Source organism: Lampris incognitus, chromosome 2 (assembly GCF_029633865.1).
Source record: "Lampris incognitus isolate fLamInc1 chromosome 2, fLamInc1.hap2, whole genome shotgun sequence".
In the NCBI taxonomy this organism is placed as follows: domain Eukaryota; kingdom Metazoa; phylum Chordata; class Actinopteri; order Lampriformes; family Lampridae; genus Lampris; species Lampris incognitus.
The window spans coordinates 18,751,455-18,765,480 of record NC_079212.1 but is presented as its reverse complement, the minus strand read 5'-3'; the positions used below and the strand labels follow the sequence as shown (position 1 = coordinate 18,765,480).

The 14,026-nt window shown below is 45.3% G+C and overlaps 1 protein-coding gene across 1 annotated transcript in view; it reads left to right on the top strand.

The window, feature by feature from the left end:
• The window catches only part of scube3 (signal peptide, CUB domain, EGF-like 3), a 112,990-nt gene that overhangs the window by 40,715 nt on the left and 58,249 nt on the right, over positions 1-14,026 (top strand). Inside the window, exon 4 of the mRNA XM_056272826.1 lies at positions 7,881-8,015. Within this exon, the coding sequence (XP_056128801.1) occupies positions 7,881-8,015 (135 nt within the window). The remainder of the gene's footprint in view (positions 1-7,880; positions 8,016-14,026) is intronic.

Genomic DNA, 14,026 nt, shown 5'->3' with positions numbered 1-14,026 from the left:
TCCTCGTCTCTGGCCTGTCTAGACCACAGAGCCAGTTCTGTCAGTCGATTCCCAAGCAGTGAGATGAATGCATGGACAGCTCTCCGGACAGACACAGGCAGTTTTTCACTTTCTCTCCACCCCCCACCCCCAACCCCCCACCTTTTCCAAGATTTTGGGTCAGCAATAAATGCCCTTAGAGTCACCAGCCTTTTAAAAGAAAAGGGGGGGGCGGGAAAGGTAGAACGAAAGACTTAAGCGTTTCTCTAAAATAAGGGTTGAGGAGTTTCTGTAACTCAACCACCGTGTTTACATGGCTCCGGCGCTCAGCGCAAGGCCAAATGTTATATATACAGTCAAGGCTATCTGAGAAACCAGCCGACATGGCCTCTGCAAACACAACCAATCTCTTAATCTCTCTCTGTTTGAACCCTCGTTTTCCCTTCTTCTCCCCGAGTGAAGTGAGGATAGAGCAGAGACAAGTCTCATTTTTCAGAACTGTGGCAGCCCTTTTAACTTGATTAAGAGGTTTTTTTTTTTCCGTCCTCTCAAGAGAATTTTTTAAAAATGTTTTAAGTCCAAATAACATGAGCACTTCTCCTGGCCATGCCAGAACCCCTTTCCGTTTGGAAATATTTGCTTTGGACGCCAGCCTTGCCCAGCACACAACACAGGCAATTATGGGAGCTATTTAAACAGGAGAGATCTACTGACAGGCAACGCCTCATTTGGAGGGATGAAGGAATCAGGAAATGAAACCTTCATTGATGCGCCCGGGGTTGGAAGAGAGAATTCCTCCAGGTCCTTTTAGGTTGGCTGCTTATCGCATGGGCCCTCTTTGCATGTGTGCATTTGCAAAACTTTTGTGTATGTCTAGCCTCTATGTGTTTGGGTTATGGGGTTCGGGAGTTTTTTGGTTTGCATGTGTGTGTGTGTGCGTGTGCATGTGTATGTATGTGTGTGTGTGTGTAATTCGGTGTACTGTAGGAGTTTGGCTGGAGGTGTGTCTGTTTAGACTTTTGGTGAGTACCAGCAGTGAATCTTTAAAGGTGCAGCCGTACACTGCTGGCAGCTTCAGTGAGCTTTTCTTTTTCCTGTTGCCCCTTTCATGATGAAGCCGAGCAATGAGATTAAACATTTACCCCCAAGGCTTCCACATGGTCAGCTGCAAACCGCCCAGCTTGGCTGTATCCTTTCATACGTCGCCCCCCCCCCCCCACACACTTTTTAATTTTTAATTTTGGCTGTCCCGGTTGCTGCTCCACCCCCTCTGCCGATCCGGGGAGGGCTGCAGACTACCACATGCCTCCTCCGATACACATGGAGTCGCCAGCCGCTTCTTTTCACCTGACAGTGAGGAGTTTCGCCAGGGGGGTGTAGCGTGTGGGAGGATCACGCTATTCCCCCCAGTCCCCCCCCCCCGCACAGGCGCCCCCGACCGACCAGAGGAGGTGCTAGTGCAGCGACCAGGACACATACCCACAAGGACACATACCCACATCTGGCTTCCCCACCCGCAGACACGGCCAACAATGTCTGTAGGGACGCCCGACCAAGCTGGAGGCAACATGGCCATCTGAACCAGCAATCCTCATGTTGGTAGGCAATGGAACAGACCGCTACGCTACCCGGACGCCCCCCCCCCCCCCAATTTTATGTTGAACTTCAAATGCTAAATTTTGCTGGCACTTTTAAAAAAAAATTTTTTTATGGTTGATCTGCCTTACCTGGGCTGCACAGTGATGTTTTTTCCGTCTACTATGAGTGACATCTGACATGTCACACTGTCTGGAAAGAGGCAGGACTGCTGACACAATATGAGAGCCGAGAAAGAAGAAGAAGAAAGAAGAGGACAGGACAGCAGACTTGGCAAGCCTAAGAGGGTCAGGAGGGTCACCCGCCACTAACCTACTTTATCAACCCCTGAGATTCCTGTCTAATCAAGGGCTACCAGTGTGTGTGTGTGTGTGTGTGTGTGTGTGTGTGTGTGTGTGTGCACGCGTGCACGCTCATGTGCACGCGGGACGTGTGTGCGTTTCAAGGCAGCGTGTGCAGTATCCCACATCCAATATGTGTGTCTGCTTTTCTGTGTGCGGAAACAAAGATGAGGACGGAGTGGAGTTTAATTTCTAACTGCTGGGTTGAGAATTCCCCTGAAAGGAAACTTAATCTCGAGGCCTTCTCCGACTGGACAAATAGACAGTAAATTAGTTTCGCATGACAGTTTCTTTAAAAAAAAAAAAGGCTTGTGTATATAGCAGATTATTGATGCATCGAGAAAGGGGGGATGGATATGGTTCCAGTGTGGTCGGTGGTGAAGAGACAGATCCTGGCTCTCCGAGGGAACGGAGAACAGGGATCATCACCTCCAGAACTGCAGCGCTGTCACGCAGAGCTTGCTGCACAACACAACAGATAAATAAAAGCATCTGCACAACCAAATCACATTGTGCAAGAGCTTTCACTTTTGAAATCAATCATTCTTAATGGATAGATAAATAAATGGGTCAGAGATTCATAGATGTTGTTTTGCCATTTGTTTGTTCTTTTTCTACAATAAGCCATGAAATGCCAGGAATTAAGACTTTCCCTTCTATGTTTCTAAATGCAAAGCACCCCATGAACCTGGTCTCAAACCCATTCGCTCTCACAATGACAGTACAAACTAAAATATCTTTGTGGATTTGGTATGGGGGTACTCCTCCAAAAATCATTGTGAGTGAGTGCATCTAATATGCCGTTGTAATATGATTTTGTGTTTTATTTCATCAACATTAAATCATCATTGATGAAAAAATTGGCAAAATAAGTGTTTTTCTGCATCTCAACCTCCATTCACTCTTAGCCTCTCCTTTGTATTCTGTCACTTAGTATTGTGCATGCCGTTTCATTAAAGTTAGGATTTCATGGACTCGCCGTTGACAGAGATGCAAGTGAGACGTGCACCATCGCCTGTTTTCTGATGTGTCGGCTTGCATTTCTGTGTTGTCTTTTAGCTAAAAACAAGATTCAGACAAGCTAACTTCAGCTCTGTTGAACTTCTGCTAAAGCATTAATTTTACAATGTCATTCTGAAGCATCCAACCAGGATATGTAAATAATTTGATATTGGGGGCGCCCGGGTGGTGTGGCAGTCTATCCCGTTGCCTACCAACACATGGATCGCCGTTTCGAATCCCTGTGTTACCTCCGGCTTGGTCGGGCGTCCCTACAGACACAATTGGCTGTGTCTGTGGGTGGGAAGCCAGATGTGGCTATGTGTCCCAGTCACTGTACTAGCGCCTCCTCTGGTCAGTTGGGGCGCCTTTTCAGGGGGGAGGGGGAACTGGGGGGGGTAGTGTGATCCTCCCCCGCACTACATCCCTCTGGCGAAACTCCTCACTGTCAGGTGAAAAGAAGTGGCTGGCGACTCCACATGTATTGAAGGAGACATGTGGTAGTCTGCAGCCCTCCCCGAATCGGCAGAGGGGGTGGAGCAGCGACCGGGACAGCTCGGAAGAGGGGGTAATTGGCCGGGTACAATTGGGGAGAAAAGGGGGGGGGAAATAATAATAATAATTTGATAGCTTTTCTACTGAAAATGTGCAGTCAATACTAGGCTTACTTCCAATTACAAATTTGAAATGACAATCCGGAATCCTTTTGCTCACAATGACAGTTGTGCGTCACGTCTATGAGTGTCTTAGTTTTATTTCAGCTATGTAGAACAGCACATTCAGAAGTACCTTGGATTAGCGGTGTGATTGATGAGCAGCTGTGGTTCAGTTATATTGTCTGTCTTAATCTTAACAGCTTGTGCCCTGTGGCACACCAAGGCTTCAGGAGCCTCTTTTGTACCCCCCCCCTTGTGCATTTGAGGTGGATTCACATGGCTGAAATGCCCCCCCCCCCCATGTCTCTTCTCATACTGCAAACACTTTCTCTCCCCTTTTCACCTCTGCTTTCCTCTCAGCCCCCCCAACTCAATTCTTTGCCGACTCTATCATGTCTCCCTGCATTCCTCCCGTCACGGGGGCTGACAGACACTCATCATCAGCAGGTACTCGGACCCAGGTGGATCAGGTTTCCATCTTGCCAGAGAATTGTGCTGCGTGCGCATTTTTACAGCTTAGTGCTGCACAGTTGGAGGCTTTCAGAGCAGGAGTCGTGTGCTGCCATGTCGGATAACCATTAGGAGAGACACCACCGCCAAAGACATCTTAAGACAAGCTCCCCTGGCTTTTAAGAATATCCACACAGCCTTTTTTTTTCTTGATTTTTATCTCTCTTTGATTTATGACCTTTGCACTTGAAACCTCACCTTGGTAGCATTTTGCACACTTGATGGCTTAGGAGGGAAGTTAGGAGAGATGAATGTTTCCTTTTTGTAAATAAAAAAGAAAATTGTTTATACTGGGAGTGAAGGAAGAACAATTTTGGGACATAAAATGGCTGATGAAAGTGACTTAAGAGTGTCACTTTGAATTACTTCCTTTTTATCCCTGCCAGGCGGTAGTCTAGCCTGGATATATATTGTGTGTGTGTGTGTGTGTCCACGGCTAATCTCGCATACTGCTGGACCTATCAGCCTAAATTTTTTTTGCAATTATGACTATGATCAAGATCCTGTCATGGTTTTGGTGATTCAAAGCCTTTGAAAAACGTTTGTTCTCGCTTCTGCTGCTCCCTCTCTTCATTCAACCACTAGCTCGCTCGACCGCCAGTGCTCTCTGTCTCTGCCCGATCTAAGTCAACCGTGTGCGTGACTCACATCTACAGTTGACTTAGATTGGGCAGAGACAGTGTCAAAATATTATGTATTCGGGTACGAGTCTTGAAGTAAAGGAGAAGTCGATAGTATTTTGCAAGTCAGCAAATCATGCTGGCAGCCATACCATCATGTACCCTGGCTCTGCCAAATGACGGAAGCTAAGCAGGTGTGGGCTTGGCTAGTACTTGGATGGGAGACCTCCTGGGGAAATCGAGTTGCTGCCGGAAATGGTCTTGGTTGGCCAGTAGGGGGCAGTCTGCCTTCTGGTCCTAATAAAAATAACAAATCTCAAATCCCAGTGAAGTGACAGGGATACTGTGCTGTAGGAGATGCCGTCCTTCTGATGAGATGTTAAACTGAGGTCCTGACTCACTGTGGTCATTAAAGATCCCATGGCACTTGTCACAAATAGTAGGGTGTTTGCCGGTGTCCTGGCAAAATTCCCAACCTGGCTCCCCCCATCTGACCACCTAATCATCCCCCTGTGTAATTAGCTCAATGATTCCTCCCTCTCCACCTCAGGCTGATGTTTGGTGAGTGTTCTGGTGCAAAATGGCTGCCATGCATCACCCAGGTGGTGCTACACATTGGTGGTGGTTGAAGTGAGTTACCCCCTTCGATGTGAAGCACTTTGGGTGTTTAGAAAAGTGCTATATAAATGTAATGATTATTATTATTATTAATCGTTCACTGTGGATCTCAGCACAGGAGAACTGGAGCAACACTGGATGGACCTGAAATAATAACCTCTGACTTTATTTTCATAATATAATAAAGATGGGTTAACCATTTATGCTCACACATGCGCGACTCACATCTACAGTTGACTCAGATCAGGCAGCGACATGATCAAAAGTTATTACAAGAATTTTGATAATGCAAAAGTTACAAAGGAACACCTTCTAGGTTGTAGTTGTAACAGGAAGTGTTGCATATTCTTGTCGCTGCCCGTGCAAGTTCATATTGGTCGCCTTCATGCGAGGGTCCACCTAGGAGGCTGCTCATCCACAGACTGACAGGCAAAACATTTTTATAAGGTAGATTTTTTTTAGCTTAAAGAAAAAAAAATTCCCATATTTTCCGTTCAATCGACTCGGGCGCTTTGCAAAAATCTTATAATAGCAGGAAAAACACTGGTTTTTATGTCCATGTGTGCGTGTATCTGTCCACTGGATATCGCTCATACTACTGGGCCTGTCAGTCTAATAATTTCTGTGCACATTTATGACTGTATGATCAAGCACCTCTCGTGGTTGCGGTGATTCAAAACCTTTGAAAAACCTGTTTATACCACAATTGAGTACTAGCTCCTCAGCTGGTTTTTCGCCTAAGTCCGAGCACTGGAGAAGAGGAGATACGCTGGCAGTGCCTCTGTATTTTTCCTTCTCCTAGTTGCCAACTTCCTGAAATATAAATAAGGAACACGGGGAGGGGGGGGTGACTATATGACCTTAAGCTGTATCTATCAACCAGATTTGGGTTTAAAAAATCGATATGATTCTTATACACTCACTGGCCACTTTATTAGGTACACCTTGCTAGTACCGGGTTGGACCCCCTTTTGCCTTCAGAACTGCCTTAATCCTTCGTGGCATAGATACAACAAGGTACTGGAAACATTCCTCAGAGAGTTTCGTCCATATTGACATAATAGCATCACGCAGTTGCTGCAGATTTGTCGGCTGCACATCCATGATGCGAATCTCCCGGTCCACCACATCCCAAAGGTGCTCTATTGGATTGAGATCTGGTGACTGTGGAGGCCATTTGAGTACAGTGAACTCATTGTCATGTTCAAGAAACCAGTCTGAGATAATTCGAGCTTTATGACATGGCGCGTTATCCTGCTGGAAGTAGCCATCAGAAGATGGGAACACTGTGGTCATAAAGGGATGGACATGGTCAGCAACAATACTCAGGTAGGCTGTGGCGTTGACACGATGCTCAATTGGTACTAAGGGGCCCAAAGTGTGTCAAGAAAATATCCCCCACACCATTACACCACCACCACCAGCCTGAGCCGTTGATACAAGGCAGGATGGATCCATGCTTTCATGTTGTTGACGGCAAATTCTGACCCTACCATCCGAATGTCGCAGCAGAAATCGAGACTCATCAGACCAGGCAACGTTTTTCCAGTCTTCTATTGTCCAATTTTGGTGAGCCTGTGCGAATTGTAGCCTCAGTTTCCTGTTCTTAGCTGACAGGAGTGGCACCCGGTGTGGTCCTCTGCTGCTGTAGCCCATCTGCCTCAAGGTTCGACGTGTTGTGCGTTCAGAGATGTTCTTCTGCATACCTCGGTTGTAATGAGTGGTTATTTGAGTTACTGTTGTCTTTCTATCAGCTCGAACCAGTCTGGCCATTCTCTTCTGACCTCTGGCATCAACAAGGCATTTTCGCCCACAGAACTGCCGTTCACTGGATATTTTCTCTTTTTCGGACCATTCTCTGTAAACCCTAGAGATGGTTGTGCGTGAAAATCCCAGTAGATCAGCAGTTTGTGAAATACTCAGACCAGCCCGTCTGGCACCAACAACCATGCCACGTTCAAAGTCACTTAAATCACCTTTCTTCCCCATTCTGATGCTCGGTTTGAACTGCAGCAGATCGTCTTGACCATGTCTACATGCCTAAATGCATTGAGTTGCTGCCATGTGATTGGCCGTTCAGAAATTTGCGTTAACGAGCAGTTGGACAGGTGTGCCTAATAAAGTGGCCGGTGAGTGTATATACCATATCAGCCTCTGGAGACACCTGGGGGACAAGGAAATTTGAGAGTGCTCCTGTGTCCTCCGCAGCATCTTGCTCCTCCTATGATTTTCTCCCGATACATGTATTTTATGAGACTGTTGGCAGGGATCTGCACTCTACTGAATGCACTCTTTTAGTTTAAGATTTTTCGTTGTCTTTCATTTTCCTTAACTTCGACTAGTATTTTTTTATTGAGTATAACTGCTCAAATGGCATTACTTCTAGCGTCCAACCACCTCTTCCTGGCTAATAAGTGCTCCGTCATTTTGTCTGGTTCATCCAAACGCTAGTCTACTTTTCCTTAATTGGCTCTTGTGTTCAAATGGGTCTTTAGTTCTGCAGTGAAGTAGTTCGGTCTTGAGCTGAATGAATTCATTTTCTCTTCTGTGTGTCCTGGCAGATGTGGATGAGTGTTCGGAAGGCAATGGTGGATGCCAGCAGATTTGTGTCAACATGATGGGCAGCTATGAATGCCGCTGCAGAGAAGGATTCTTCCTAAGTGACAACCAGCATACCTGTATCCAGAGGCCTAAAGGTGAGTTTTGCTTATGTACGAACACACACATAAAGACAAACACAAATGGTACACTTTGCTGATGTTTATGGGAAATAGGTGGATATGTGTTGCTCATTACGGCCACATTTGACCTCACACTGGGCGCCGCAAAGACTTCAGTTTTGTCCATTTTCAAGGATTGCAGCATTCTGGAGAAGGGTTCCAGTTTGAATGCACATACAGTAGACACACCGAAAGCTTACTGAACATGAATGAGAATAAAAGAAAATGTCGGCCCAACCTTCTGTGACAATGAATTGTGTGGATTCAGGCAGTGTTTGAGAACAGGATCAGCCCTAACAAGCCTAACTGAAAGGTGAGCGAAGGTAAACCTATCTGAACTCCAAAAAAACAAGAATAAATCAGTTTTTGTTTTCCCTCTATCCTTTCAAATTGAACCACTCTGGTGTTTGGCAGCATTTTGAGTTATCAGTGGTATGAGAGTGGCCTGCGGGGGACTAAGAGAAGAGAAAACGATTAAAGGTGTTGCCCGGAGCAGACACACCTCTTGTTTATAGAACATTCCTGCGGGATGGAGACATGACAGGAGTCGGTACAGAGCCAACCTGCTCCAAGATGAACTGTGGAGCACCACTGAGAAACATTACCCAGGCCATGATTTCATTAAAGAAAAAACAGCTGTCAGAAAATAAGGCTGTTGCACGGGCCTACGTGTTTTCAAAGTGATTGGGTTTTTAGAAATCAAAAAGCGCAGCTACAGTTTGAGTGCAGTCATTGCGCTTTGATTCCTCTTACAGTGCCCAAATTGCATCTGACCTACTCTTCTCTGGTTTGTAAACACCAGCAACCAACAATAAGTGAAAAGGGAAAAAGATGACTGGTTGCTCTATATGATCAAACGTAGATCAGAAATGTGTCGGGTGCTCATGGAACACAGGGGAAAATTGAGTGCTTCAAACAAGAAGGCAACCCAGGAGCTCTAAATATGAGAAAATGTAATGGCAAGGAAGGAAATATTAAAATGCCTTGATTGCAAATGGCTAAATTATGAAAAAGCCAACATGTTTCAACCACTGTAGGTCTTCATCAGGGTTTCAAATATTTGGAGTGCCTCGATTGCCTTCTTGTTTGAACCAATAATAAGTGTTTGAAACAAGATCAATATTAGTGCTTTATTACAATTTAAGTCACTGATGACAGAGTAAATAATTTTACATATAATGTAGATGTTAATGTTATTTTCCTTAAATTGCGGGGAACCAGACGCAGTCCTTTTTTTTTTCCCCTTGATGATTTTCCATCATACTAGTGGTATTACTACTTGCTTATTATACTTGGGCGGCACAGTGGTGCAGTGGTTAGCACTGTTGCCTCACAGCAAGAAGGTCTTTGGTTCGAACGCCAGGCTGTCCCGGGTCCTTTCTGTGAGGAGTTTGCATGTTCTCCCCGTGTCTGTGTGGGTTTCCTTCAGTTGCTCCGGTTTCCTTCCACCATCAAAAAGACATGTATGTTAGGGTCAATACTCCTGCCTGTGCTCCTGACCAAGGCAAAGGAAAGAAGAACCGGAGTTGGTCCCCGGGTGCTGCAGCTGCCCACTGCTCCGAGCTACACAGCTAGGATGAGTTAAATGCAGAGAGTAAATTTCATTTGTATGTATGTACAAAATGACTAATAAAGAGTATTCTATTCTATTGTTTTTAACCAAACTACTGAAATATCTTTGGCAAAGTACATGTTTTTGAATTTTCTGTTGACCTTTTGTAAATTGTCTCCCGACCATTCTTTCCATGGCACTTAAGAAATTTTTTGACTCGACTTCATCTCCAACCTGATGCTTCTAAAGCGGGCTGCGAGCGCTGTCAGAATCTCCCGTTTTCAGATGCAGGTCATTGAGGTTGTCCGTGGATGCAGATAGGGTTTGACCTCAGAGAATGAATATTCCCAACAGGCCCAGGAGTTACACGGAGCCCTCCATCCCCGTTTGTATTGCTTTTCAGGTGTTTCCTCTGCTTTTGTTTGCTGCAGTGCACGTTGATATCTTATTCTGTTTTTGACAGACATATAAATAGTGCAGGGGTCGGGAACCTTTTTGACTGGGAGAGCCATAAAAGCCAAATATTTCTAAATATATTTCATTGAGAGCCATATAGTATTTTTAACGTATAATAAATTAAATATGTCTTACTTTTAATGCGACTTCTGGTGCTGCATGGTTTTGCTGATGGCCTTGTAGTCTGGTTCATACGTGGTGAGGTTGAGCTTCATGCAGGTGTTGAGGCTTCCATCAGTTAAACGTGAGCGTAGGTTGGTCTTAATGTTCCTCATATGCGAGAAAGACTGTTCACATGCATATGTAGAGCCAAACATGGTCAATACGGCAATACTCACACGCTGCATTGTGTGGTATGTCACAGGAAGCTCGTTCCAAGTTTTAAGAATCAGCTGGTCTTCAGGTTGAAGATTTTTAATTTCTGTCCACTTGTGTTCCCTCGCCAGCTCTGCTCGCTGTCGCGCAAGACTTTCCAACTCTCCATTAAGTGACTTGAACTTACTCATCCACATGTCTGATGCCTTCAGGTCAGCAACTTCCAGCTCAAAGTCTCCGATAGAGACCCCGGGGATGCATGTCAGGTCGATTTTGTCCACTGCACACTCATGTGGATGAGTGATGAACTTGAAAAGACCAGTGCGCGCACGTAATTCTCCAAAACGTGCTTTGAATGACTGCAGGAGATTGAACGTAAAGCCAGCTAGCTGCTGGAGATCCAGATGTTGAGTGGAGTCACTTGCTAAGCATGCATCTCTAAATTGTTGCAGTCTTTCAAAGTGCAGAAGACGACCTGTTTCAATGTCCCTGAGAAAGACTTCCAGCTTGCTTTCAAATGCAAACACTGCTTGTTGAAGGGATGAGATTGTATTTCCAATACCTTGCATTTTCACATTGAGCTGGTTCAGATGGCCAGTTATGTCCACGAGATAGTGAAACTGCAGGAGCCAGTCAGTGTTGTCTAGCTCAGGATGCTTGACGCCTTTCATTTCAAGAAAAGTCCGGATTTCACTCAGGCAAGCTGCAAAACGGCTGAGCACCTTCCCCCTTGACAACCAACGCACGTTGCTGTGTAAAAGCAGACCGGGATAATGATTCCCAACTTCTTCTAACAGAGCTTTAAACTGGCGATCATTTAAAGCTCGGGCAACAATAAAGTTGACCACTCGAATGACCAGAGACTTCACCTCGCCAAGCTCCTGGCCACACGTCTGAGCGCAAAGCGCCTCCTGGTGCAGGATGCAATGAAAACTTAGGATGGCTCTCTTTTCATGTTCACGGAGAAGCGCTACAAATCCTTTGTTCTTCCCCAACATACAGGGTGCACCATCAGTACAGACAGAAATAAGTTTATCCATCGGTAGTTTTTTTTCTTTAGCAAACTCCATGAAAGACATGAATAAATCCTCTCCTCTTGTTGTCCCTTTCATTGGCAAAACAGCCAAGCTTTCCTCACGCAGTGTGTCACCTGCAGCATACCTGGCAATGATACTGCACTGAGATAGATGGCTAACGTCTGTTGACTCATCTAACGCGAGAGAAAAGTATGTCCCGGCGTTTATGTCCTTAATTTGTGTTTCCTCGACTTGATTTGCCATCATGATGCTACGATCGTGCACAGTTCTTGCTGACAGGGGCATGTCTTTTATTCGTTTGATTATCTTGTCTTTATTTGGGAAGTCATCAAACAGTTCATTGGCCACATCAAGCATGAATGTTTTGGCATACTCGCCATCTGTGAATGACTTTCCATTCCTTACTATTGCCAAAGCCCCCGCAAAGCTAGCGGAATTCCCGTCACCTTGCTTGGTCCACACACGTAGTTGCTGCTGACTCGTCTGCACTCTCCGCTGTAGCTCCTCGCATGCCCTTTTCCTGCTGTCCCCCGCTGGATATTTCGATGCAAATGAAGCATGGTGCGTATCGAAGTGCCGCTTTATATTTGACCGTTTCATCGATGCAATTTTATCATTGCATATTAGACATACCGCAGATCCTGCTCTCTCCACAAATGCAAATTCCTCTGTCCACGCAGCCTGGAATGCACGGTAATCATCGTCTTTTTTTCTTTTCGCCATCTTTTCCGTTACAAGGGTTGAAGCGGATAAACTAGTTGGCTATCTGATAAAATTGATTTCTTCACCTTTACAATGACCCGGACATGCTCGCGAGCCATTGGTTCCCGACCCGACCCACGGGTGACCCGTGACCCGTGAAATTTATCTTCAAAACTAATTTCTGTTTACTTTAAAATGACACAGTATTATTAAGAAATATCACAAGTATTTTAAAATCAGTTCCAAACTGATTTTTTTGAAAAAAAAAAATTTTCAACTCAAAATTGTCTGGGAGCCATATGCCGTCACCGGAAGAGCCATATATGGCTCGCGAGCCATAGGTTCCCGACCGCTGAAATAGTGTAATAGTTTGAATAGTGTACAAAGCTTTGCACACTATTACAAAGTACGCTTCTTAGAATAAAGTAATTATCCATCTTTCTACCAGCTGTCTATCGAATTCTTCAGTTAATTCACCTCCTTAGATAATCGTGTTTGAGAGTTGATCTTTTTTTTTATATGTACATTGGCTGTCACAGTTGATGTATAGAATAGAGTAGAATACACTTTATTAGTCATTTTGTACATACATACGTACAAATGAAATTTACTCTCTGCATTTAACCCATCCTAGCTGCGTAGCTAGGAGCAGTGGGCAGCTGCAGCACCTGGGGACTAACTCCGGTTCTTCTTTCCATTGCCTTGCTCAGGGGCACAGACAGGAATATTAACCCTAACATGCATGTCTTTTTGATGGTGGGAGGAAACGGGAGCACCCAGAGGAAATCCACGCAGACACAGGGAGAATACGCAAACTCCACACAGAAAGGACCTGGGACGGCCCAACAGTGCTAACCACTGGGCCACTGTGCCGTGGTACAAACTCTAACCATTAGGAATGTGGATAAGTATCTCTCAGCTGTGGAATTGGCACAGTAGTGGACTAGGTCTAAATTTTAGTGGTTTTGCTTCATATTCAATCTGGGACTTGCAACACTGGTGGGTATATAAAAAACCCCTTGGGATGTTTTAACAATATAGGGAAGTCCAGGTTAGTGTTTAGCAATGCAGAAATTATAACGATTATCATATGGACTTATACACGATATTGGTCGATATATATCACGATGTGTCCTTACTTTTTTTTTTAACCCCCCCTTTTTTTTTCCCCCTTCCCAATTGTACCCGGCCAATTACCCCACTCTTCCAAGCCATCCTGATCTCTGCTTCACCCCCTCTGCTGATCTGGGGAGGGCTGCAGACAACTGCGTGTCTCCTCCGATACATGTGGAGTCGCTAGCCGCTTTTTTTCACCTGACAATGGGGAGTTTTGCCAGGGGGACGTAGCACATGGGAGGATCACACTATTCCCCCCAGTCCCCCCCCCCAAACAGGTGCTCCGACCGACCAGAGGAGGCGCTGTTGTGGATTTTTCTTATCCTTTTAATGGGCCCTTGCCCCAGCAACCTCTGGGAAGAATAATCATCGGACAAATATTGGAGCAAACAGAGAATCTTTAATGCATCTGCAGATGGAGAGTCATATAGTCACAGAAGTCAGCCTGTGAGGATATGCTCTAACTTGAGCTGGAGGTAGTGGTTTTTTATAGAGCAGTCCGTCGCGTCATACCCTATGTTCCTTGCATTAACCAAGGTATTGTCTTACAAAGGAATGCAGGAAAACATCTACGTTAATCATGTTCTGTGTCCGGTGTGTGTCTGTGGGTCCGTTGCACCTGTCTTTGCTGTACCAGGCAGTTCCTGGGATGTGGCAACGGGGAGGCAAGCATGATAACAGTTGGTATGTGGCCCCATCGGAGGCAAGCATGATAACAGTTGATATGTGTGTCTGCAGTGAGTGAGAAGTTTCATACACACAGAGAAGTGGAAAACTACAGAGTACATACGGTGTGCATATGGAGTACA